Source organism: Eriocheir sinensis, chromosome 12 (assembly GCF_024679095.1).
Source record: "Eriocheir sinensis breed Jianghai 21 chromosome 12, ASM2467909v1, whole genome shotgun sequence".
In the NCBI taxonomy this organism is placed as follows: domain Eukaryota; kingdom Metazoa; phylum Arthropoda; class Malacostraca; order Decapoda; family Varunidae; genus Eriocheir; species Eriocheir sinensis.
In genome coordinates, this window is record NC_066520.1 from 20,784,772 (window position 1) to 20,808,667 (window position 23,896).

Below are 23,896 nucleotides of genomic sequence, written 5' to 3' on the forward strand. Positions count from 1 at the left end.
ACCTGTCCTTACTTGCCATCCTTTCTCCCCCAACTCCCCCATTCTCCCTTCCTCCCACATCCCTCCTTCTCCTCTTCCCTCTCCATTCACATGTTCCCCTCCCTTCTATACTCTCCTCCCCTTCGTACCCTCGCCCTCTCCTCCTTTCCCTGTCAAGTGGCAATGAGTCAGGGCACAAAGGTTACACGAACAAGACAATCACGCACGCTTACAAATTGCCAGTCAGCGCCGCGCCACACGAAATCGCACGCCACGAAATCCCGTAACACGAAATCCCGCTACTCCACGACACGACACACTACGCCACTTGAAAAACGTCTCGCTCTCAACCAGGTTACGCGCTCCACCCCGCCCCACTCCGCCCCGCCCCGCCCCGCCCCAACACGCCTTGATAACCACAACTCAAACCGCTAACAGGCCACAACACCGCCCCAGCAAGGTTAGAACGGATGGCGTTGCTTTTTAGGGGTATAGACATAAGGCTTCGGGTAGGTGAAAACGCCAACCTGTATTGGATTACATAATACCTGCGACATGGAGAGAGAGAGAGAGAGAGAGAGAGAGAGAGAGAGAGAGAGAGAGAGAGAGAGAGAGAGAGAGAGAGAGAGAGAGAGAGAGAAGAGAAGATTGCTGTCCCCATCGTTACTCCTATAGCGTTAATATAGCTAGTTAATAGTGACAACCCAATACCATGGTTTGAAATGCAGACAGACAGTTTTTATCATACCCCGCACTACTCTATGAATTTGGACAGACAACTTCGACAAAACCAGAGGAAATTAACTTTTTACCCCATGTTTTTTTCCCCCCAAATTGACGTCCATCCTTCGTAATCCAAATTAGTCCTCCCTCATTTTCCTTCATATTTCTGACTATTTCTTCCTCTTTTACCTTATTGTCCCTTTTACCTTGCTTTTCCCTTCTTATTTCCTACTAGTTTTTCTTTTTTCTTTATTTTCCCACTTGTCCTCTCTTTTTCCTTCATATTTCTCAATAGTCCTCTCTCTTTTTCTTTCTCCTTAGTTCCCATTAGTCCAGTCCAAAGTATCCTCTTTCACCCTGGGAGTCAAAAGTATCAGGTTAGCGCAGTGCACCTTTCTATGTCCTCACCTTAGTCCCCGCTTGTCGTCCTCCTCTGAGAGCGAGCGCCGCCTGACTCCTCCCCCTCCTGCCGATGGCTCAGGGGCGCGTGGGGTGACCGAGCCGCCGTTGGGGATGGGAAGCGGCGGGCGGAGAGGCATGCCAGAGTCGTTGAGGCTCACGTAGAAGGTGTCCACGTTGGCGAAGTCGTTCTTGAATTGCGAGAAACTCTTGACCTGGGGAAGAAAGGAAGGAGGAGGAGTGTGGTTATAGTATTAGCTGGGAGTGGAGTATATGGTGTAGATGCGCGTGGCCTCAGTGCTCTCCTCCGTTGCATTGACCCTTGAGACTGTTCTGGTTGAGGTGATGGTTTTGGCTGTGGTGTAGATGACTGGCTGTAGTGGTGTGTGTGTGTGTGGGTGCGCGCTTCTCATTGAGACGTCACCTTATCAGGAAATCTCACTTAACTGGACTTCTCGGAACAACATGGGCCTGTATTTTGGAACTCTCTCTCTCCCTCTCTTTTGGCGGTCTCTCTCTCTCAGCCACTTTCCATAAGCGAGCCACAAAACTTACTTACTCACTTAACCTAGATGATACCTAATAGACCCGCTGAGGACCTCCTTGCATTCCTTCACGACCCGCTAAACTATATCGTCAGGACCCGGCTCTTAATTTTTTTGGGCCCTATCCATCTCGCCCCGGCCTACCTGCCTACTATAGCAATTACGTCCCTAAACGACTCATTATCCGCGCCTCTAAAAAAATGATCCCCTCCTGGACCAGCCGCTTGATCCGCTAAAAGGGTCGATGATTTATATGATGGGTACGCCGGTGTGATTCTAATGGAGATGGGTAGGGAGGGAGGGAGGGGGAAGGTGGAGGAGGAGGAGGAGAAAAAGAAAAAGAGAGAAAAAGGATGTTGAATAAAAGAAAGATGCGACAAAGATAAACAGTCGGAAGAAGAAGAAGAAAGAAGAAAAAGAAGATGTGGAAGAAAATGACAAAGGAGGAGGAGAAGGAGAAAAAAAAAGAGGAAAAGGAAGAAAAGAAAGGTGTGACAAAGTAAAACAGGCGAAAGAAGAAGTAGAAGGAAGAAGAAAAAGAAGATGTGGAAGAAAAAAAAGACAGAGGAGGGGAAAAGAAAAGAGAAAAATGGAAAGTTGAATAAAAGTAAAGTGCGACAAAAAAAATCGGGCGGAAGAAGAAGAAGAAGAAAGAAAGAAGAAAAAGAAGACGTGAAAGAAAAATAAAGACAGAGGAGGAGGAGGAGGAAGAGGAAGAGTACTAACAGTGAAAGAAAAAGAAACAAAAAAAAAATGAAATAGGAAAGTTGAATAAAAAACGAAATGCAACGAATCAAAACAAAAACACACAAAACGGGCGATAGAAGAAATAAAAAAAGACAAATATAACAGACAAATATCAACACAACTAAATGACGTAAGACACTAATATATACAGGTACCATACATCACATATATATTACCACCATACAAATCATCATACCATATATACTAGCGCCTAACAATGAGCTAAACAAGAGAGAGAGAGAGAGAGAGAGAGAGAGAGACTCACGCGAATCACAACCTTTCAACTCACGCGAATCACAACCTTTCAACTCACGCGAATCACAACCATTCAACTCACGCGAATCACAACCTTTCAACTCACGCGAATCACAACCTTTCAACTCACGCGAATCACAACCTTTCAACTCACGCGAATCACAACCATTCAACTCCCGCGAATCACAACCTTCCAACTCACGCGAATCACAATACCCAACAACTCACCTCTTGTCCCCAGGTAGTAAAGAGATGTAGCTGTCCAGTAAGCTTGAACATGCGCCCGAGGTCCTTCACCACCTCCTCCCACAGGTTAATTGTTTTCATGTTCACCAGCACCGTCCTCTGCAGGGGTGAGATGAGATAGATGATGATAAGGTAGATAATGGATAGATAGATGGACGGTTGGATGGATGGTTAGGGAAGTGGATTGATAGATAGGTAGAGAAATAAGTAGATGGAGTATGTAAAGAAATGCATGTATAGATAGATAGTTACTTAGATAAATAGAAAGGTAGGTAGGTAAAGAGGGAGGGAGAGAGGGAGGAAAGAGAGAGAGAGAGAGAGAGAGAGAGAGAGAGAGAGAGAGAGAGAGAGAGAAATAGAGAGAGAAACAGAGAAATAGGGGAAAAAAAAGAGAGAGAGAGAGAGAGAGAGAGAGAGAGCAGCTTTTTTTATATTCTAGTGTTAACCTAAATTCTCGTGTCGCGAAATTGAACCTCTCTCTCTCTCTCTCTCTCTCTCTCGTTGGTATTTCCTTCCCTTGTAATTTTTCTTTTTTTTTCTTTTTTTCTTGCTCCAAATGTAGACTTCTCTGCTACTCTTTTTTTCTTTGTTTTTTGTTTTTCCTCCTCCACTTCGTTTTGCCTCTTTGCCTCCTTCGTTTCCTTCTTTCTTTTCTTTCTTTCTTTCTTTATTTTTTCCGTCACTTCCTTCCTTTCGTCCCTTCGTCCTTTCCTTCCTTTCCTTTCTTTCTCTCTTTCTTGCTTGCTTTTTTCCCTTATTTTTTTATCCTCTTCCTCTTTTCCTTTTTTTTTCTTTCTTCTTTCATTCATTTCTCAACTCTTTCTTCCTTTCTACTCCTTCCTTCCCTTCTTGCTTCCCTCTTTTTTTCTTCCCATTTTCCTTCCTTCCTTCCTTCCTTCCTTCCTTCCCTTTTTGCTTCCTTACTTCCTCTTTTCCTTCCTTCCTTCCTTCCTTCCTCTTCTACTCTTCTATCTTCCTCCTTCCTTCCTTCTTTCGTTACTAAACTCATTACTGCATCCGAATTTCTTTCTTCTCTTTTTCTCCTCCTTCTCCTCTTCCTCCTCCTCCTCCTCCTCCTCCTCCTTTTCCTCTTCCTCCTCCTCTCATTTATCCTTCTAGCTACTGACATACCTTTCAATTGTCTCTCGTCTAAAGTAAACATTGGTGGGATGATTATTTCTTGAAGTCTCCCATTTAGCTAAACAAACTATCGATAAACTACAGATTCTTATTTCAATTACTACATCCACGTCACTTGGCAAAAACAGGTTCTACTTATATATTTAGTTTTATTACCCTTCTTACTGGTTTGCTCTCTCTCTCTCTCTCTCTCTCTCTCTCTCTCTCTCTCTCTCTCTCTCTCTCTCTCTCTCTCTCTCTCTCTCTCTCTCTGTTCATTCGTATCTCTCTTTTTCGCATTCTTTTCCTTCCTCTTCTTTCTTGATTTCTTTGTTATTGTATCCTATCTTTTTCTGCTCCTCGTTTTCTTTCATTATTTTCATCCTCTGTTTCTTTTTTTCGCTATTATATTTGTTTTATTATTTGATTTTCGTATTTTCATTCTTTTTTTTCCTCTTTCCCTTTCTTCGTTTCTCCCTCTCTCCCTCTCTCTTTGTCTATCTATCTTTCTATCTCTATGTCTCTTTCTTTATCCTCATGTGTGTCTTGTCATCAACTTTATCAATTACTGTTTTTCCTTTCCTCCTTTTCATGTTTTGTTTTCCTTTCTCATTTTCCTTTCCTTCATTTTTCTTCTCGTATATATTTTCTTCCTCTCTTCCTTCTCTCCTTTAGTGACTCTCCTTCCTCCTTCCTTCCTTTACTCAGGTGTTCCTCATTCTCCTAAATTTCTTCTTTATTCTCTTCTCTTCCTCTCTTCCTTCCCTCCTTTAGTGTCCTCTCTTCCTTCCGTTCTCTAGTGACTCTTCTTTCTTCTTCCTTCTTTTACTCAAGTTTTTCTTATTCTCCAAAATTTCTTCTTCTTCTCTTCTCTTCCTTTTCTTCACTTCTTCTTTCGTTGTTATTCTTCTAGTCATCTTCTTCCCCCTTTCTTCATCCTTCTAATTATGCTTTATTATCCTCTCTTGTCACTCTTTCCTCTCCCTCGCTTATTCCTCCTCGTCATCGCTGTTATAAGCCTTTTTTTCTTAGTCTTTTTTTAATCATGTTTCTACTCAGTCATCTTTCCCTTTCCTGGTTCGTCAGTTTTCCCGGTTTGTTGTTTTCCCTTTTGGTATGTTCTTGTAATTGTTGTCCTTAATTTGATATATAGAAAGAATGATGAGATTACTTTGTGTGATAGCTCTCCCTTGTCTGTCTTTCTCTCCCTTTCTTTCTTTCTTTCTCTCTGTTTCCTCCATTCGTTGTTTACTGTTCTGCTTTATTCTCTTTCTTTATATTTCGTTCCTCTCTTCTCCCTTTCATCCGCGACTCCCTCTCTCTCCCTTCCTCCCACCCTCCATCTTTCTCTTCCTTCCTCCCTCCCTTCTTTATCTCTCTCCCATTTTCCCTTCATTCTTTCTTCCCTTTCTCTTCCTCTCTCCATTTAGCTTTTCCTCCTTTCCTTCCTCCCTCCCTTTTCTCTCTCTCTCCCATTTTCCCTTCATCCTTTCTTCCCTTCATCTAGCTTTTCCTCCTTTTCTTCCTCCCTCCCTTCTTTCTCTTTCTCCCATTTTCCCTTCATCCTCTCTTCCCTTTCTCTTCCTCTCTCCATCTAGCTCTGCCTCCTCCTCCTTCCCTCCCTCCCTCTTTCCTACTCATTTTCTCCTCCTTTCCTCATTTTCTCTCCCTCCCTCAATATAGTTCTCCCTCTCTGCTTCCTTTCTCACATTTTTTCCTCCTTTCCTCCCTTTCTTCTTCCCTTCATCCTTTCCTCCCTCCCTCTCTCCCTCCCTCTTTCTCTCCCATTTTTTCCTCCTTTCCTCCCTTTCTCTCCCTCCATCTAGCTCTACTTCCCTACCTTACCCTCTGTCCACCCTTCCCTTCCTCCCTCCCTCTCGCCCTCGTACCCTCCATTCATCCTCTACTCACCTCCTGGGAGTGGTCGAGGTTGTTGATGACCTTGATGGTGCGCCCCTCCCTCGAGCCGGGTTTGCTGCTGGCCGACTTGTTGCTCTCCGCCGAACTCTTCTTCGTCACCTCACGCACCACCGGCGACCCCGCGCGCCCACCCTCGCTCATGTTGGGGTTCCAGTCTGGCCGCTGTCGCCCGTATGCCAGGTTCTGAAGGGGGGAGGTTAGTGGGGGTCTGTTGAGGAGTTAGGATGGCTGTGAACTGTGCATTAGAGCGTCTCAACACCGTGTTCTGAAGGGAAGGGAGTCACTGGTGGTCTGTTTAAGAGGTGGAAGGGCTTTGGAGTGTAATCTAAGTCTCTGTTATCCAAGTTCTGAAGGGAGGAAGTCAGTGGGAGTCTGCTAAGGAGATGGAGGGTAAATATAGTGTCTGTATATCCAGTTCTGAAGGGAAGAAGTTATTAGAAGTTTGTTAAAAGAGATAAAATTGGTATAGATTGTAATTTTAGTGTCTGTTGTCCAAGTTCTGAAAGAGAGGAAGTCATTTGAAGTTTGTTAAAAGAGATAAAATTGCTTTAGATTGTAATTGTGGTGTCTGTTATCCAAGTTCTGGAAGAGAGGAAGTCATTTGAAGTTTGTTAAAAGAGATGAAATTGCTATAGATTGTAATTGTGGTGTCTGTTATCCAAGTTCTGAAAGATAGAAAGTCATTTAAAGTTTGTTAAGAGATGAAATTGCTATAGATTGTAATTATAGTGTCTGTCTTTTATCCAGGTTCTGAAGGGAGGAAGTCATTTGAAGTTTGTTAAAAGATGAAATTGCTATAGATTGTAATTTTAGAGTCTCATGTCCAAGTTCTGAAGGAGAGGAAGTAAGTGGAGATCTGCTAAGGAGGTGGAAGGGCTTTGGAGTGTAATTCAAGTGTCTGTTATCTAAGTACTGAAGGGAGGAATTCATTATAGGGGGTCACTTCTAAGGTGGGTACGTCTTGCCATGGATGGATAGAATGGGTACACGAAGCAGCCATATTACCGGTTCAAGCTGGGAGTGAGCGGAACAAAACGATTAAAATTCCACTCTGGCGCACGCGAAGGGGAGAGGGAAGGGGGAGTTAACGGGGGGGGTGGGAGAGGAAGGGGAGAAGAGGAGGAGAGAGGGGATTGCAATGGGAGAGAAGGAAGGGAAGGCAAGAAGAGAATGCGTAAGGGAGGACAAAGGGAAGGGGGGTGGATGTAGAAGGAGGGTGGGAAGGAGAGGGAGGACAAGGAAGGTAAGGGATGGACATGAGGAAAGAGGAATGGATCGGAATAGAAGAGAAGGAGGAAGGAGAGGTTAAAATGAAGTTGATTACTGTTCATCTCTGGCGCACGGAAGAGGAGAGAGAAGGAGGGGAAGGGAGGGGTAGGGAAAGGAGGAAATAACGGAAGGGAAGGGAAGGGAAGAGGAGGAAAGGGGATTGCATTTGAAGAGAAGGAGAAAGAAGTAAAAAATTAAGATGATTATTATTCCATTCTGGTGCACGGAAGAGGAGAAAGGAGGGAAGGGAAGGGAAGGGAAGGGAAGGAAAGGGAAGGGGCGAAAGGAGGAAAGGGGATTGCATTTGAAGAGAAGGAGGAAGAAGTAAAAAATGAAGATGATTATAATTCCACTCTGGCGCACGGAAGAGAAGGAAGGAAGGGACGAGAAGGGATGTTACAGAAGGGTAGGAAGGGAAGGGAAGGGAAGTGCAGTGGGAGAGACAGAAGGGAAAGCAAGATATAAAAAGTCAATCATTTCTAAAAGCCAAAAGAGAGATTAAACGGATCCCCATGAGAGTTCCTTTACGTCCATTATACAGAAGAAGGGTCGCACTTTTTTTTTTTTTACACCAGAGGAGACAGTTCAAGAGCGTAAAAAAAACAAAAACAATAATGAAAAAGAAAAGCCCGATACTTACTGCTCCTAAATACCACCGGGGCCATAAAACTACCCATGGAAAGCCTCACAAACCCTACGAAAGCCTTGTCATACGTGTGGACTTGGGCGGCGAAAGGTTGAAGAAACTGACCCTAATAATGCTCGTTCGTGGACAGACTCGTAAAAAAACTCGTTGTTGTGGTCTTGTTATTGTCGTGTTTTGGTCTTGTTTTGGTCATGGTGAGAAGATTGAGACGTGGAAGGCGTATAGGAATGTGTGTGTGTGTGTGAGAGAGAGAGAGAGAGAGAGAGACAGAGACGAAGGGGCAGTGGTGGTCACACATGATTGCCATTCGCGTGTCGATACAAAATTCGCGTGTGTGGGTGGGTGTGCGTGTATGCGCGTATGTATGTATGTATGTGTGCGTGCCGGAGTACCATCCTAGACATATCACAGGGAACGCGGCACCTTGACCCACTCTCTCGTTTATTATTAGGTCAGGAGCAATAATTAAGTCAAGAGAACAAGTTCAGGTGTACAGGAGGGAGTAGGGCAGGGAAGGAGAGCGGGGGGAGAGGAAGCGTTCGTTTGGAAGCTATAATGAAAAAGGTGGTTAGAGTAGATTAAGTAGAGGTAGAGAGTCGATTAGGTAGACGTAGAGAGTACATTAAATAGAGGGTAGGTTGAAGCGTTTCCTAGTGAGCACCTCTCCTCCCGAAATTGACCTCTCTTTCGGCCACCTCTTTTGATTATTTTTTGTAGGAGCAGCGAGTAGCGGGCTTTTTTTTTATTATTGTTTCCTTTTTTTTGTGCCCTTGAGCTGTCTCCTTTGTTGTAAATAAAAAAAAGCAGGCCGGAGAAGGAGGGTGAGAAAGGAAGCGTATGGTTGGAAGCAATGATGAAGAATGTGAGTTAGTGAGGTTAGGTTAAGGAGAGGGAAGGGAGGAGAGCAGACAATGGACAGAGAGAAAGAAAGCATTCGATGGTAAACTATAATGAAAAATATGAGTTAGGGAGGTTACGTTAAGGAAAGGGAAAGAAGCAGAGCAGACAATGGACAGAGAGAAAGAAAGCATTCGATGGTAAACTATAATGAAAAATATGAGTTAGGGAGGTTAGGTTAAGGGAAGGAAAGGGAAATACAGTGAGAGAGAAGGAAGAGAAGGCCAGATGACGAGGCGAGGAGCAGAGCGGATCAAGGAACTACAAAGCGATGTTGATAGGCAGAGGAGCATAGGCAGGCGAGCATTGGCAGGGTCGCAGGTGTCTAGGTGACGTGAGCTGTTAGTTGAGCGAGGCGTGTGCGTGTGTGTGGATGGGCGTGGAGTGCGATGACGAGAGGAGGAAAGGTAGAGAGAGAAAAGAAGGATAAGCAGAGAAGGGGAGGAGAAGGATGAGGAGAAAGAAGACGAGGCGACACGAGAGAGTGAGGTAGAGAAAAAGATGGTTGGTGGTTAGAGGAAGAGGGTTAAGAGAGGCATGGAAGAGGAGGAGGATTGAGAGGAAAGGGGAAAGAAAAACAGGAAGAAAATGAGAAAGAAAAAAAAGAAGAGAAAATTAACGAGAAGAAAATAGAAAAAGACGCAAAAAATGACAAACAAAAAACAATTATAAAAGAAAACCAAGAAAAAAAAGAAAGCAAGTAAATAAAATGAAGCAAAAATAGGTAATGAAGAAGAAAAAATAGAAGAGATAGATAGATAGATAGATAATCAAGGTGAACAAACGAAGGCCGAGCGGACAGGTAGGTTAAAAAAAGCTACCTGGATGGCTGACCGAGAGGGAGGGAGGGGGGGGGGCAAGGTGGAGAGACCAGGTGTTGTCATCGTTATCTGGGAAGGCAGGTGCTAGATAGATACAGGTGATTAGAGAGAGCTACCTGTGTGTGTGTGTGTGTGTGTGTGTGTGTGTGTGTGTGTGTGTGTGTGTGTGTGTGTGTGTGTGTAGAGAAGTAGTGTTGTGTAGTGTAGAGATGAAGAGAGAGAGAGAGAGAGAGAGAGAGAGGACATTGCTCTCTCTCTCTCTCTCTCTCTCTCTCTCTCTCTCTCTCTCTCTCTCTCTCTCTCTCTCTCTCTCTCTCTCTCTCTCTCTCTCTCTCACACACACACACACACACACATTATTCATCCCAATCTCTGCCTTCAAGCCGTTTCGTTAGTCCTCTGCATGTTGAAAGACGTTGGGGTAGGAAGGAAGAGAGAGATTTACATAGATTTACATAGATATTCAGACCACACAGACCCCACGGTTCAGACTAGGTGGTCCTAATCCTATTAAATTTAATGTTTGATGCCACCAGGACCTTGCTTTTCGACTTCAGTGAATATCAAGTTGAAGGAGGTGGCGGTCGAGCTTGTTTTTTAATGAAGAGAGAGAGAGAGAGCAGAGAGCAGAGTTGTGGCATAAGGTTGTGAGAGAAAGTACTATAGGTGGGAAAATAGTGTAGGAAAGAAAGATCCTAAAAGAGTTTGTGGATAAAAAAAATAAAGGAAAAACCGAGTACGAAAGAGAGAAAAAGGAACCAGAAGAAAGAGATAAAAGGGAAAACAGAAGAGGAAAGAGAAGATTGAAGAGAAGGAAAGAAAGGAAGGAGACTAAGGAGCAGTAGTAGTAGCAGTAGTAGTAGTAGTAATAGTAGTAATTGTAGTAGAAGAAGAGGAAGATGTAATAGTAGAAAAAAGATAAATGTGGATAGAAGAAATAAGGAGATCAAGAGAGATGCGAATATCGATTAGGATGAGAAAACAAAAAACAAAACAAAAAGTTGAAAAATATCCGTATTGTGTTGAATCAAATCATATTCCCTGAGACTTAGATAATAATAGTTAGGGAGAGTTATGAAGACGAGGACGTTTTGATGCTCTGCTATGAGGCGTAATAGTATAGCATAGGAGAAGAGATGGTGATAAGGAGGAGGAGGAGGATGGAAGTAAGACATTGCAGCTGTGTACACTGCCCACACTAACCCCGTAAACAAGCCCCGCCCACATCTAGACCAGCAATTACGAGCAAGATGTAGCTTTTTCCTGCATCCACCAACCACGTGAAGCTCTCCATCTTTCCTCCACTTGCCTCCCTCACTGTTCCACATAACCATTTCTCCTCTCTTCTCTCTGTTCACCTCCTTTTCTCTCTCTCTACCTCCCCATCAGTCTTCTTTACCACAATGAGGAAGGAAGGGAAGCATTTTTTGGGGAGACGTCCACACTAACATCGTAAGTTAGCCCCGCCCACACGTAGGCTACCAATCACGAACAAGATTTAGCGTTTTCCCCGCATCCACCAATCACGTGTTGCCTGAAGTAGAGAGGATGAGGGTGGCTTGCTGTGGACTGGCTTCTAATATACACTCAATAACGAAAGAGAAAGAGACTGTTGAGGAAAGTAGAGATTGCTGAGGAAAGGTAAGAGGAAGAAGTTAAGGAGGTGCTGTTAATGGTGGAAACTTTTATTTTGACATCTGATTAATGAAGAAGAGAAACGTTTTGTCTTTTTTTGGGAGTGAGAAGCAGAGGTATTCAAGAGAAGATGGCGCCACTGTAAACACTTGCCTGCGCCGTGACGGGCTGGGGCCGAATACCATCCAGGCCCTTCAAGCAAGCTTACCGGTGCAATAGGCGGAGACGTAAAAAAAATGAAAAAAAAAGCTATAGGTCTTATATTGATTGAAGGCTACTGTCACACTCAGCCAGCCACATATCAGTAGCCATAAAACCACATAAAGCCACATATTAGTAAGCCATGAAGCCAAATAACCACATATTTGTAAGCCATAAAAGCCATAGAGTCACATTAGTAACCCACAGAAGCCACATACTTTATGAAGCCACACAAAGAAGCCATACCAACTAACTACAGTCCCAAATTTGGCCAGCCACACTATTAGGCCATACAAGCAGCCACACATAGCCAAGCCACATCATCAAGCCATACTAATACCAAGAAGTCGTGATTGCAGCCACTCTGAGACTCAAACAGAGACGCTCACAAGCCACACTTTAAAGCCACATCAGCAAGAAGCTACACTAACACAAAAAGCCACACTGTTTTTTTTTATAGCAAAGGTCGCACCAATAAGCCACACTAAAACAAATAAGCCACACTAACACAAACATGCCACACTAACACACACAGCCACACTAACACAGACAGCCACACTAACACAAACAAGCCACACTAACACAGACATCCACACTAACACACACACAGCCACACTAACACAGACAGCCACACTAACACAAACAGCCACACTAACACAAACAGCCACACTAACGCAAACAGCCACACTAACACAAACAGCCACACTAACACACACAGCCACACTAACAAAAGCCACATTAACACAAAAAAGCCACATCAGCAAAAAGCCACATCATTAATCAGCCACATGACTAAAACACAAAGCGATATATATTTTTAACAAAGATCACCCACGAATTTCCTGGAAGCATTTTTTATTTTTTTATATTTTTTTGTGTGTGTTTTAAATAACCTGCAATCAATTTCAGTCTAATATCCTTTACTCTAAGCTTGTAACGGGTATTTCCCACGTTCATTAGCTTAGGATACACTTTTTTTTTTTTTGAGCCGGTTAGCGTAAAAATATAACGTTTTTTTTATTTTATTTATTTTTTTTTTTTTTTTGTGGGGGTGACCTTGCACAAAATAATACCCAACGTGCCACACTAACAGAACAAGCCACACTAGCAAGCCACAGTACCGTCAATGCCTCAGCGTCCTGGTTAGCAGCCTGAGAGGAACTGTCCGTCGAGCCCCACCTGCCTGGCTTCTTTGAGAGCAGACCGTAGGGCAGGGTCTGGCAGGGAAGGGGAACAGCAGGGTGAGCAGCAGGAGCAGGAGGAGAAGGAGGAGGAGGAGGAGGAGGAAGTGAAGACAAGGAGGTAAAGTTATAGGACAGTGTGTAGAGAATATGAAGAAGGAAATGTCAGGAGAAAGAAGGAAGGGTACATTAGGAGAGCTTCAGGGAAAGGCATAGTAGTGTGCAGCGGGAGAAAGAATAGAAGTCAAGACGGAAGGATCAAAGAGTATTATGTGAACAGTAGAAGACAGAGGCAGCAGATGAGAGAAGAAGGGTTTAGGATTCTGTACGTAGGTAATAGCAGGGGAGTGTCAGGGAAAGGAGGTGGTAGTGGTAGGTAGTGGCATTAGCAGGAAAGGGTTCTTAAAAGAACTGCGAAGGACTTTTTGATAAAGGAATTCAGTGACAGTAATCCGCAAGGTCTGTAACTTGATATGTTCGTGGTAACAGCAAGCAGTCAGGGAGCATTAGTCTGCAGCGGCAGGCAACACTGACACGTGCCACCAAGGCTAGCAGGATGCAGCACTAATACTAAAAGCCGAGATAAATTATTAACTATGGATAACCACTAGCGGACCAAAGGAACAACAGGTACTACACATAGCTGGCTCTACACAAGCAAGGCTACTAAGAGTCCGGGCGTCCACAGCCTTCAAGCGCTCGTCAGCCCCTCCACTTGGCATGTTATCGGCATTCAGCCGCAGCTGTGCACAGACATGCAGTCCAGTGGACGGAATTATCTACCAAACAAAGCAGAAAAAATGCTTTCCATCCGTATTGCTGTTTATTTGAAATGTAATATTTGTTTATGTAATCCAGCATAAAACTTGTTTTGTGATGAAAAATAAATATTCATCTTGGAAATGAAGATACCCGGCGATAATCACAAAAAAAGTGTGACGGACGAGGCGAACTTGGTGTCCCGCATCAATAAAAGTTTATCGGAACTGAGCGACAATGCGAATCTTGACGAGGTGACAGTGACACTTATATTAGCGTACACACGTCAGCACGCCCTCTGTGCCCAGCAGTGTGTTCATACAAACGATGAAGGATATCCTTGTCAGGTGCACACTTGCTTGCAACATTCCAACGGCTTTTGTTGCTGCGTCTCTAGACATTGCTGGTCTGTTAAGTCGTCAAGTTTCAGTTGTGCGTCAGCGAGGCTGCGAGATGCTGAGTCTGGCGGTGGTTGGGCTCGTCTGCCTTCAGGAAAAAGAACAAGATAATTTCGCATCACCATTCAGTAAACCAATATCTAAATTCAAGTTACGATTCTTGCAAAGGATTTTCTTGTTTGTTTTTTGTCTTATTCGACGTGGACTGAACAGTTTATCAGCAGAGCGGGTGATGTTTGCAGCAGCAGCGATAGTGAGTCTCGTTACTGGTCCTGGGCAAGAAATTTAGCTGAGGATTTGGCCGACTGATAACTCCACTGGTCGCGTCTAGCTGGCAGGTTGCGTTTCATGTGCTTTAGACTCTGATACCCTGGCCTCAGTGTTGAGTCTTCGGCATCGTTCACCCGATCGTGTGGGCGTCAGCAGGACCGGCGGCAGCAAGCAGGGTGGACGGTAGTGAACCCTCGCACTAGACACTGGCGCAAGGAAAAACTGGTGTAGCAAGAAGTAGCAGCAGAAGGGGACACACGTTACCCGAATTTACATAAAGCCTTTGATGGAGGTTCTTGTTAGTGGGTGAATAATGGTGTAACTTATGGGGTCACCCGGGCGATGAGGCAGAGAGAAAGAGGGAGATGGAGAGATATGGGTACTGCAGGAGGTGAAGGGAAGGGAAGGGAAGCAGTGGGAGAGTGCAAAGCAGTAGCTGATCGAAGTTGTTAGAAAAATGAGGCAAAACAAGGATGAAAACTGATGAACGTGGATGAATAGAAGGATAATACTAGCTGTTGGCGAGGGCAGGGAAGGGCGATGGAGAGGGAGAGAGGGGGAGAAGAGCAAGGGCAACAGGAAGACCAAGATAAACGTGGGAACTAGAAGAACATGAAAAACAGTAGAGGAAGTGGAGAGAGACGGGGAGGAAAATCTAAAGCCTGCATGGAAGATATGAGACCGCAAGAGGTGGAGAGAATAAAGAAAGAAACGCGGTGAGAGAGTGGAAGGCAATGAGACTGGTACAAGAAAGAATGAAAATGGGATGAAAATAAACGCAGAAAATGTGGACAGAGGAGAGAGAAACGAATAAACAGGAGTAAGAAACTTAAGAATACTGGAAAGAGATGAGAGAAAGAACGTGTCGGGAGTATGGAAAGAAATAAAACTGGAATATAAAAGAATGAAAATGGAATAAACAAAAACTAGAGAAAAAAATGGACAGTGGAAAGGGAAGTGAATAAACAAGACCAAGAATCCGAGAAGTCATGGAATGGGGTAGAAACTGAATGACAGGTGGACAGGAGAACGGTAGAGATGGAGAGAGACAGGAGCGAAGTAGCATGGAAAGAGAAACAGACAGACACAGAAGCCACCGAAGTCACTCACCACAAATTTTCTGTCGGAGGAAGCGACGTACGACTCCCCATCTTCAAGCTCCTCGATCCTGTAGCGCCGGCGACCATCCAGACCAAAGATGTAGCGAGCCCCGTTGATGAGACCTGAGGAACGAGACCACGAAGAGAGGTCTGTTTAGTAGTGGCCTTGGGATTCTTACCAGAGACAAAGGGCATCAGATATAACGAAAGGAAGGGACTGAGAAAGAAGGAAGGGAGCGGGGAAGAGAAGTCAGAACGCGATAATAACGGAAATAAGAGACAGAGAGACTCCCATAGACAGTGAAGTGAAGCAGAGAGTCTAGAACCAACAGAAAAGGATCAAATAACACTGAAAAGGATTAAATAACAGAGACAAGTGATAGTGAGCTTATAGAGTATGACAGTGAGATTGGGAAGAGGGGAAGGAAGAGGGGAGCTAAAGGAGAAAGGGAGACTTGTGCTGCAGTGAAAGAGGAGAAGAGGAGAGCGTGATAAAGAAGGGAGGAAGAAAAAGCAAAAAAAAAAGTTAGCGATGTAAAGATTGTGGATTATAAAAAAAGAGGAGCAAAAAGTAGAAGAGAGAGAGAGAGAGAGAGAGAGAGAGAGAGAGAGAGAGAGAGAGAGAGAGAGAGAGAGAGAGAGAGAGAGAGAGAGAGAGAGAGAGAGAGAGAGAGAGAGAGCATTAACCGAGTTGCATTATTATTTATTATGAGTCTCCATCTTCTCTCCTACTTCCTTCTCCCTCCTCCTCCTCTTCCCTCCCTCCCTCCACTATATCATTCGTCTTTTCCCTTCCTTTCCTCCTTCTCTCCTCTTACTCTCCTTCTCTTCCTCCCTCAATCACTTCTTCCTTCTTTTCTCTTTCCCCCAGTTCTCAATCCTTCCTATCCATCCACCTTCCTACACACCTATCCTTCCTTTCCTTTCTCTCCCTTCTTTCTCTCCCTTCTTTCTCCTCTTTCTCTCCCTTCTTTTTCTCTCCCTTACGATTGCGTGATCCTTATCTACCCTTCCTGACCCCTGCATGCTGCCTCAACCGGGTGGCAAATCAATTGTGTGTGTGTGTGTGTGTGTGTGTGTGTGAGAGAGAGAGAGAGAGAGAGAGAGAGAGAGAGAGAGAGAGAGAGAGAGAGAGAGAGAGAGAGAGAGAGAGAGAGAGAGAGAGAGAGAGAGAGAGAGAGAGAGAGAGAAGAGAGAGAGAGAGAGAGAGAGAGAGAGAGAGAGAGAGAGAGAGAGAGAGAGAGAGAGAGAGAGAGAGAGAGAGAGAGAGAGAGAGAGAGAGAGAGAGAGAGAGAGAGAGAGAGAGAGAGAGAGAGAGAGACAAGAGTGCAGACGGAGAGAGAGAGAGTGTGTGTTAGAATCATTACATTGTGCTTCCTCACAACATTTTCTCTCACAACAAAGGACCACTGTAAATAATTTTGACCTTGCGTGTTGGACACTCCCTTACCTCATGGCGCAGGGGGAAGGGAAGGTGTGCAGGGGAAGGGGAGGGAGGGAACGAGGGAGGAATGAAGGGAGGAAGGGAAGGACGAGGTGAGTGAGGAGGAGGAAAGAAGGGAGGAGGAGAAGATGTGCAAGAAAGGGAGGAAGCGATGAAGGGAGGGAGGGATCGTGGGAGGAATGAAGGGAGGAAGGGAAGGAGGTGAGGAAGAAAGGGAGGAGGTGTGTGAGAAGGAGGAAAGAAGGGAGCAAGGGAAGAAGGTGAGCGAGAAAGGGAGAAAGTGAGTGAGGAGGAGGAAAGAAAGGTGGAACAGAAGAAGGTGAGGAAGGAATGGAGGGAGGAATCGTGGGAGGAATGAAGGGAGGAAGGGAAGGAGGTGAGCTAAGAAAGGGAGGAAGCGAATGAGGAGGAGAGAAGGGAGGAAGCGAACAGGGAGGAGGAATGAAGAGGGGAAGGGAAGAAGATGAACAAGTAAGCGATGAAGCGAATGAGGATGAGGAAGGAAGAGGGGAAGGGAAAAAGGTATATAAATTACAGAGACGAGCATTTAGAACAAGGAATAGGGAGAGCAGAGTTTAGATGTGGCAAGGGATAAACAGTTCAAGTCGTAGGCAGGGTGAGTTTTGAGAGGCACCGAAGAAAAGAAAACAAAAATAAACATCAAGTCACTGCCCATATAAACATAATAGGATACAGTGGCCATAAGAGAGATTGGTTTTGGATGGGAAGGTGTCTTGATGCGCCCCTCCAGAATGACCTCAAGTCGTAGGCAGGTGAGTTGTGAGCGGCACCGAGGCGGACGAGGGTGTGAGGACTGCAAAGTGTGGCACAGACCTTGAGTGCGTCACAACACGAACCTTACATCCTAACGAAGACTGTACACACGCGCACACACACACACACACACACACACACACCATTACCACAAGCATAACATGAATGGTCTTCCCTTTCCTTCTTTTCTCTCAATAATTCCTTTTGTTTTCTTTTGCGGCCTTCTTCCTCCTCTTCCTCTTCCTCCTCCTCCTCCTCCTCCTCCTTATCATCATCATCATCATCATCATCATCATCATCATCATTATCATCATCCCCAAAGCAATTTCCATCCACTCACATCAATAAAACAACTAAAGAAAAAATACCACTTCAGACTCCTATATATAAATCCACAGCAAGATGGCGCCACTATAAATACTTGCCTTCTACACATCCTTACCGATTCTGTCCGATATCTTGTCGCAGAGAGCCTCCATGTTGACCACGTCCCGGCCGGGCTTGAAGACGAATTCGTAGCCCGGGTAGTATCGGTCCCCATTCCGGAAGAACCGAACTTTGCGCGCCCGCCACCGGTCCTGCGCCAGCGGTTTGGGTCTGCTGCGAGGAGGAAAACGAAAGTGCACACGGATATGCATGAGACGAGGCTTTCTAGGAGCTGGGTTATGTAAGGTGAGATCTCACTAGGCAACCGTTTAAAACTAGGCTTCTGAATACTAAACCAGGGACGAGGTGAAGGGACGCACACTTGTTAGTACTTTCAAGAGACCTGTAAGTAGCTCATGAGGGTAGTTAGATCGTTAGGGGTCTGGAAATGGCCAATACGAAAGACCTCCTGTGAACCTAACCCCACCTTCCTCACTATTCATGAACTTCTCTAACCTTTTCTCGAATGTATTTATCAGAACATAAGGGGTCTGGAAATGGCCAATACCGAAGACCTCCTGTGAACCTAACCCCACCTTCCTCACTATTCATGAACTTCTCTAACCTTTTCTCGAATGTATCTATCATCTTAACACTCACCACTTGAGAGTAATTACATAAGAACATAAGGGGTTTGGAAATGGCCAATACCGAAGACCTCCTGTGAACCTAACCTCACCTTCCTCACTATCCATGAACTTCTCTAACCTTTTCTCGAATGTATTTATCATCTTAACACTCACCACTTGAAAGTAATAAGAACATAAGAACATAAGGGATCTGGAAATGTCCTATACAATGGAACACCTGTAAACCTAATATCACCTACCTCACTATCCTTGAACTTATCTAACCTTTTCTTGGATGTATCTATCGCACTGGAACTCACCACATGACTCCCAAGCCTGCCACCACGAATTCTTGCTGATATCTTTGTTGAATCTGAATTTGTCCGTCTTGGGTGATATAAAACCGGGTGTTGGTAAAAGGGAGGATGGGGGATTCAGACCTTTTCTCGTATTTATCTTTAATGGCCCTGTAGCAGCTTATAGTAGACTTAGAGTAGATCATTTTTTTTACGGCATAAACGCAAAGAAGCGCCATTAAAATATTACAACTACTAATACTACTTCTCTTTCTCCTCTTCCTCCTACTTCTACTACTACTACTACTACTACTACTACTACTACTACTACTACTGCTCCATAAAGCTGTAAAATATTAAAGATAGAAAACATATGAAGCTACAGAGATCATCATATCCCTTCAACTCTCTCCCTACTTCTCTTCCTCCTCTTCCCCTCCCTCCCTCTCTCGCTCCCTCCCTCCGCCACCGCCTCCCTGTGCATTACAAGTGTTCCACCGTCCATACCTGTTATTACTGGATCTTTAAAGGAGGAAATGACGGCCCTACTAATAAGCGTTTGGTAAGCGACTCCATTAACTGTCTGTGTGTCCGCCTGCCTATGTGTCTGTCTGTCGGTCTGTCGGTCTTGCGGATGTCCATGTGGCTTCATCGTCATGGTTGTGTCTGGTCCTCTAGGTTGTACTAAATTGAATTCACTCGAGCAATATTCATCGGCATTATTAAGTAAGGAGATAGTGATCGTATAAAGATGGCACTGAAAATACTAACTGTTACAAGATATTGATTGACACCAGATAGATGAGTTTTAGAAATATTATCCTGTCAGTGTTTGTTGATCGTGGGGGCAGGAAGAGAGCGGTTGGCCAGTTGTAAAATAAAAGATACAGGGTGTGTTATTGCGAGTCATTGGTGTATAAGTGTTGTATGATATCACCTCAAAACAGTACATGAAAAAATAGAAAAAAAATGAAGCTTATGACAAGTTACTGATCATTTTCATTAAAATTATTAAGACTGGCAACTGTGTGAGTGTAAAAAGAAGATAAACATATTCTTTTTTTATGGATTGTCTACTGCGAAAGCAAAGATTATAGCCACACAAGCTTTAGGAGCAGACATTAACTTCAGTATTTTTGGATTTCCTTGGTAGGACTGACAGATTGTCCGCGAAACACCGAACGCGTCAGGTGTTTGTTGTTTTCATGGTAATACTGATAGCACAGCATCGTCTATGAATACTAATGTCTGGGTTCCGCTAACAGTAACACTCAGCCAGCCTGTGGTCTAGTCTAGGCGGCGCTGGGCCACACACAGCAGCCTCACCCACTCTCACGACGCTAGTCTACGGAGAAAAATATCCGCACATAAAATAACACATAAAGCAACAGTAAGCAGCTGTAATGGTATTAGACATTGCTAGTTTTTGCGACACGGCGGCGAGAAGAGGATTCGGTGTCTTGCCAATTCGGTCAAATGCTGTGACTTCGGGCTAAGTTTTTTTCAGTCTTCGTAGCTGAGAAGATTGAAAGCTACTAGAAAACTAAGGAGAGGAACTAATATTACATACATATAATGGGACCGAATGTATCCAAAGGCCGAATTCTCAGGCGGCGTGGTCACAAGGCGGCGTCTAGAGGCAGGAGCAACGCGTTTAAGCAGTTTAATTTTATGAATATTTTTACCGTAGGATTCCCGCCAGCGTGAACTGAAGGGTGAGGGTGAGGCCGGCCTTTTCCAGCACGTGATAAAGTGCCTTGCTGGGGGAGACAGTGAGGGGGACAGGATGTTAAGAAAAATTAGAAAGGCGATATGGAGCTGCCTCTCGTGGCAAATTAGTTATCAGTTTTTTTTTTTTTTAACTTAAACCCTTTACATCTACCAAGCATTGTGTTTCATTCTTGTTCAACCTAACTTGTAACGCAGCTTTGCCAAAAAATATAGCTAATTCAACCTTCCTTAACTCTAAGTAAAATCCAACTACCCTAGCCTTACCTCTTTCATTCTCATCGTAAAGTATACTGAATCTAACTTTTAATCTAGGTACTTTAACCAACCCTAACGCACTTAACCTAATCCCAGCCCAGCACAGTTCTCTATAGCACCCAAGCAGTCGCATACACACATGATACTCTCCTAAGGGCCGGGACCGTTGGTGAAGGGGACAAGACGTGTTTTTTGTGCGTGATGAATGTTTTTCTTTCCTTTTCCTGTCTGGCGAGGAAACGTGAAGGCGTGAGTCAGGGGTCGAGGGATGAATGGGACGAGTGTTGTGGGGATGGGGAGAGAGAGAGAGAGAGAGAGAGAGAGAGAGAGAGAGAGAGAGAGAGAGAGAGAGAGAGAGAGAGAGAGAGAGTGTGTGTGTGTGTGTGTGTGTGTGTGTGTGTGTGATGCACCTGCCGCGTGTCACCGATCAATTTGCAGGTAAATGTTTGAGGTCTTATCGCCATCATCATTACTACGTCATCATCACTACAATCACACCCATCACGATCACTACTACTACTACTACTACTACTACTACTACTACTACTACTACTACCAGCACCATGCAAACTACACTTCTATAGCTTGTCATCTTTATCATCATCACCAGACACATCACGAGCCAAATGACCTCAATGACCCAGCACGCGTGACCCACCAAACCTAGTAACTGACCGCGTGACCTTGAGACTGCATGACTTTGACCCCGTGACCTTGACCTAGCGTGACGCACCTGGTTCAGCGGCTTACCTGGGCTCCTCGGGTTCCTCCACGTTGAGCTCATACTCGTAGTGGATTCTCGAGTCGTCCTTGGACTTGGCGGACATGGCGGTGGCCGAGCTGCCCCTTGAGGCCCCCTGCGCACCCGCCGCCCCCTTGGTCTGGCCGTGGATGTAAGGGTACAGGACAGACTTGACCCGCGATCGCCTCTGCCGTAGCGACCCTCCAGCACCGCCTCCTCCTGCTGCTGTTAGTGGTGGGATCCGGGGTCGTGCCGGGAATTTTTTAGTAGTTAGATAGATGGATAGATAGATAGATAGTAAGTTAGTTAGTTAGATAGTTATAGTCTGTTCACGGAGCCTGTTCATGTGGCGCCTAGGCAGCGTTTGTTACGGCTCCTGTGATTGGCTGCACCCCTCCCTCACTCGCATGCCATTCATGTCCGCCGTGACGCTACACACTTGTATTTTCTTCGTCATAGCTCGTCTCTTATTCACGACAGACCACGTTAGTTGGTACCGTTGGACTCAGCAGTAATTGCGCAACTCAGTTATATTTATTTAGATTAACTTGTATGCTTGTCTTTTTTGTGCTTTTCGTATTCCAATCTATAACTAACTAATCTATTCTTCGTTACTTATATTTTCCAGGTATTTCTTTTTATTAACTTGTATGCTTGTCTTTTTTGTGCTTTTCTTATTCCAATCTATAACTAACTAATCTATTCTTCGTTACTTATATTTTCCAGGTATTTCTTTTTATTAACTTGTATGCTTGTCTTTTTTGTGCTTTTCTTATTCCAATCTATAACTAACTAATCTATTTTTCTTTCCTTATATATTCTAGTTATTTCTTTTCATTAACTTCTATGCCTGTCTTTTTTAGTGCTTTTCTTATTCCATTTTATAACTAACTAATCTATTCGTTCTTTATTTTTCCAGGTATTTCTTTTTATTATTTCTGTGCTCGTCTTTTGGGGGCTTTTTTTATTCGAATTTATAACTAACTAATCTATTCTTCCCTTATTTTTCCAGGTATTTCTTTTCATTAAATTCTATGCCTGTCTTTTTGATACTTTTCTTATTCCAATCTATAACTAACTAATCTATCCTTTGTTCCTTTTATTTTCTAGTTATTTCTTTTATTAACTTGTATGCTCGTTTTTTGGTGCTTTTCTTATTCCAATTTATAACTAACTAATCTATTCTTCTTTCCATATTTTTCTATTTACTTCTTTTCATTAACTTCTATGGTCGTCTTTTCAGTACTTTCCTTATTCCAATCTATAACAAAATAATCTATCCTTCGTTCCTTTTATTTTCTAGTTATTGTTTTATTAACTTGTGTGCCCGTCTTTTTGGTGCTATTCTTATTCCAGTCTATTACTAACTTATCTATTCTTCGTTCCTTATTTTCGAAGTATTTATTTTATTAACTTCTATGCCTGTCTTTTTTAGTGCTTCTCTTATTCCAATCTATAACTAACTAATCTATTTTTCTTTCCTTATATTTTTCTAGTTATTTCTTTTTATTAATTTCTATGTTCGTCTTTTTGGTGCTTCTCTTCCAATCTATAACTAACTAATCTATTCTTTCCTTATTTTTCCAGATATTTCTTTTTATTAATTCGTATGCTCGTCTTTTGGGTACTTTTCTTATTCCAATAAATAAATAACTAATCTATTCTTTTCTTATATTTTCTAGTTATTTCTTTTCATTAACTTCTATGCTCGTCTTTTTGGGTTCTTTTCTTATTCCAATGTATAACTAACTAATCTATTTCTCGTTCTTTATTTTCTAGTTATTTCTTTTCATTAACTTCTATGCCTGTCTTTTTTGGTACTTTTCTTATTCCAATTTATAACTAACTAATCTATTTTTCTTTCTATATTTTCTAGTTATTTCTTTTCATTAACTTCTATGCTTGTCTTTTTTGGTTCTTTTCTTATTCCAGTCTATAACTAACTAATGTATCCTTCGTTCCTTATTTTTCTAGTTATTTCTTCTCATTAACTTGTATGCTTGTCTTTTTTAGTGCTTTTCTTATTCCAATTAATAAATCACTAATCTATTCTTCGTTCCATATTTTCGATGTATTTCTTTTATTAACTTCTATGCCTCTCTTTTTTAGTGCTTTTCTTATTCCAATTTATAACTAACTTATCTATTCTTCTTTCCTTATTTTTCTAGTTATTTCTGTTTATTAACTTTTATGCTCATCTTTTTTGGTACTTTCCTTATTCCAATCTATAACTAACTAATCTATTTTTCTTTCCTTATATTTTTCTAGTTATTTCTTTTTATTAACGTCTATGCTTGTCTTTTTGGTGCTTCTCTTATTCCAATCTATAACTAACGAATCTATTCTTTCCTTATTTTTCCAGATATTTCTTTTTATTAATTCGTATGCTCGTCTTTTGGGTACTTTTCTTATTCCAATCAATAACTAACTAATCTATTCTCTTCTTATATTTTCTAGTTATTTCTTTTCATTAACTTTTATGCTTGTCTTTTTTGGTGCTTAACTTATTCCAATCTATAACTAAATAATCTATCCTTCGTTCCTTATTT

The 23,896-nt window shown here is 43.2% G+C and overlaps 1 protein-coding gene across 1 annotated transcript; it reads right to left on the reverse strand.

Annotated features, from left to right (window-relative positions):
* Nucleotides 1-980: 980 nt before the first annotated feature.
* On the reverse strand, nt 981-15,330 carry LOC126997599 (echinoderm microtubule-associated protein-like CG42247). The gene is made up of 4 exons (XM_050858778.1): nt 15,121-15,330; nt 5,925-6,116; nt 2,877-2,993; nt 981-1,316 (listed from the first exon to the last, which is right to left on the reverse strand). Exons 2-4 carry the CDS (start codon nt 6,072-6,074, stop codon nt 1,107-1,109), a joined length of 477 nt encoding a protein of 158 aa, XP_050714735.1. The 5' UTR covers nt 6,075-6,116; nt 15,121-15,330; the 3' UTR covers nt 981-1,106.
* Between the last annotated feature and the right edge of the window lie 8,566 nt (nt 15,331-23,896).

Coding starts and splice junctions, on each gene's coding strand:
- LOC126997599 (XM_050858778.1), bottom strand. CDS start 6,074: ATGAGCGAGGGTGGGCGCGCGGGGTCGCCGGTGGTGCGTGAGGTGACG. Junction 2,994..5,924: donor ACCTCGACCACTCCCAGGAG/GTGAGTAGAGGA, acceptor TCACCCCTGCAG/AGGACGGTGCTGGTGAACAT. Junction 1,317..2,876: donor TTACTACCTGGGGACAAGAG/GTGAGTTGTTGG, acceptor TTTCTTCCCCAG/GTCAAGAGTTTCTCGCAATT.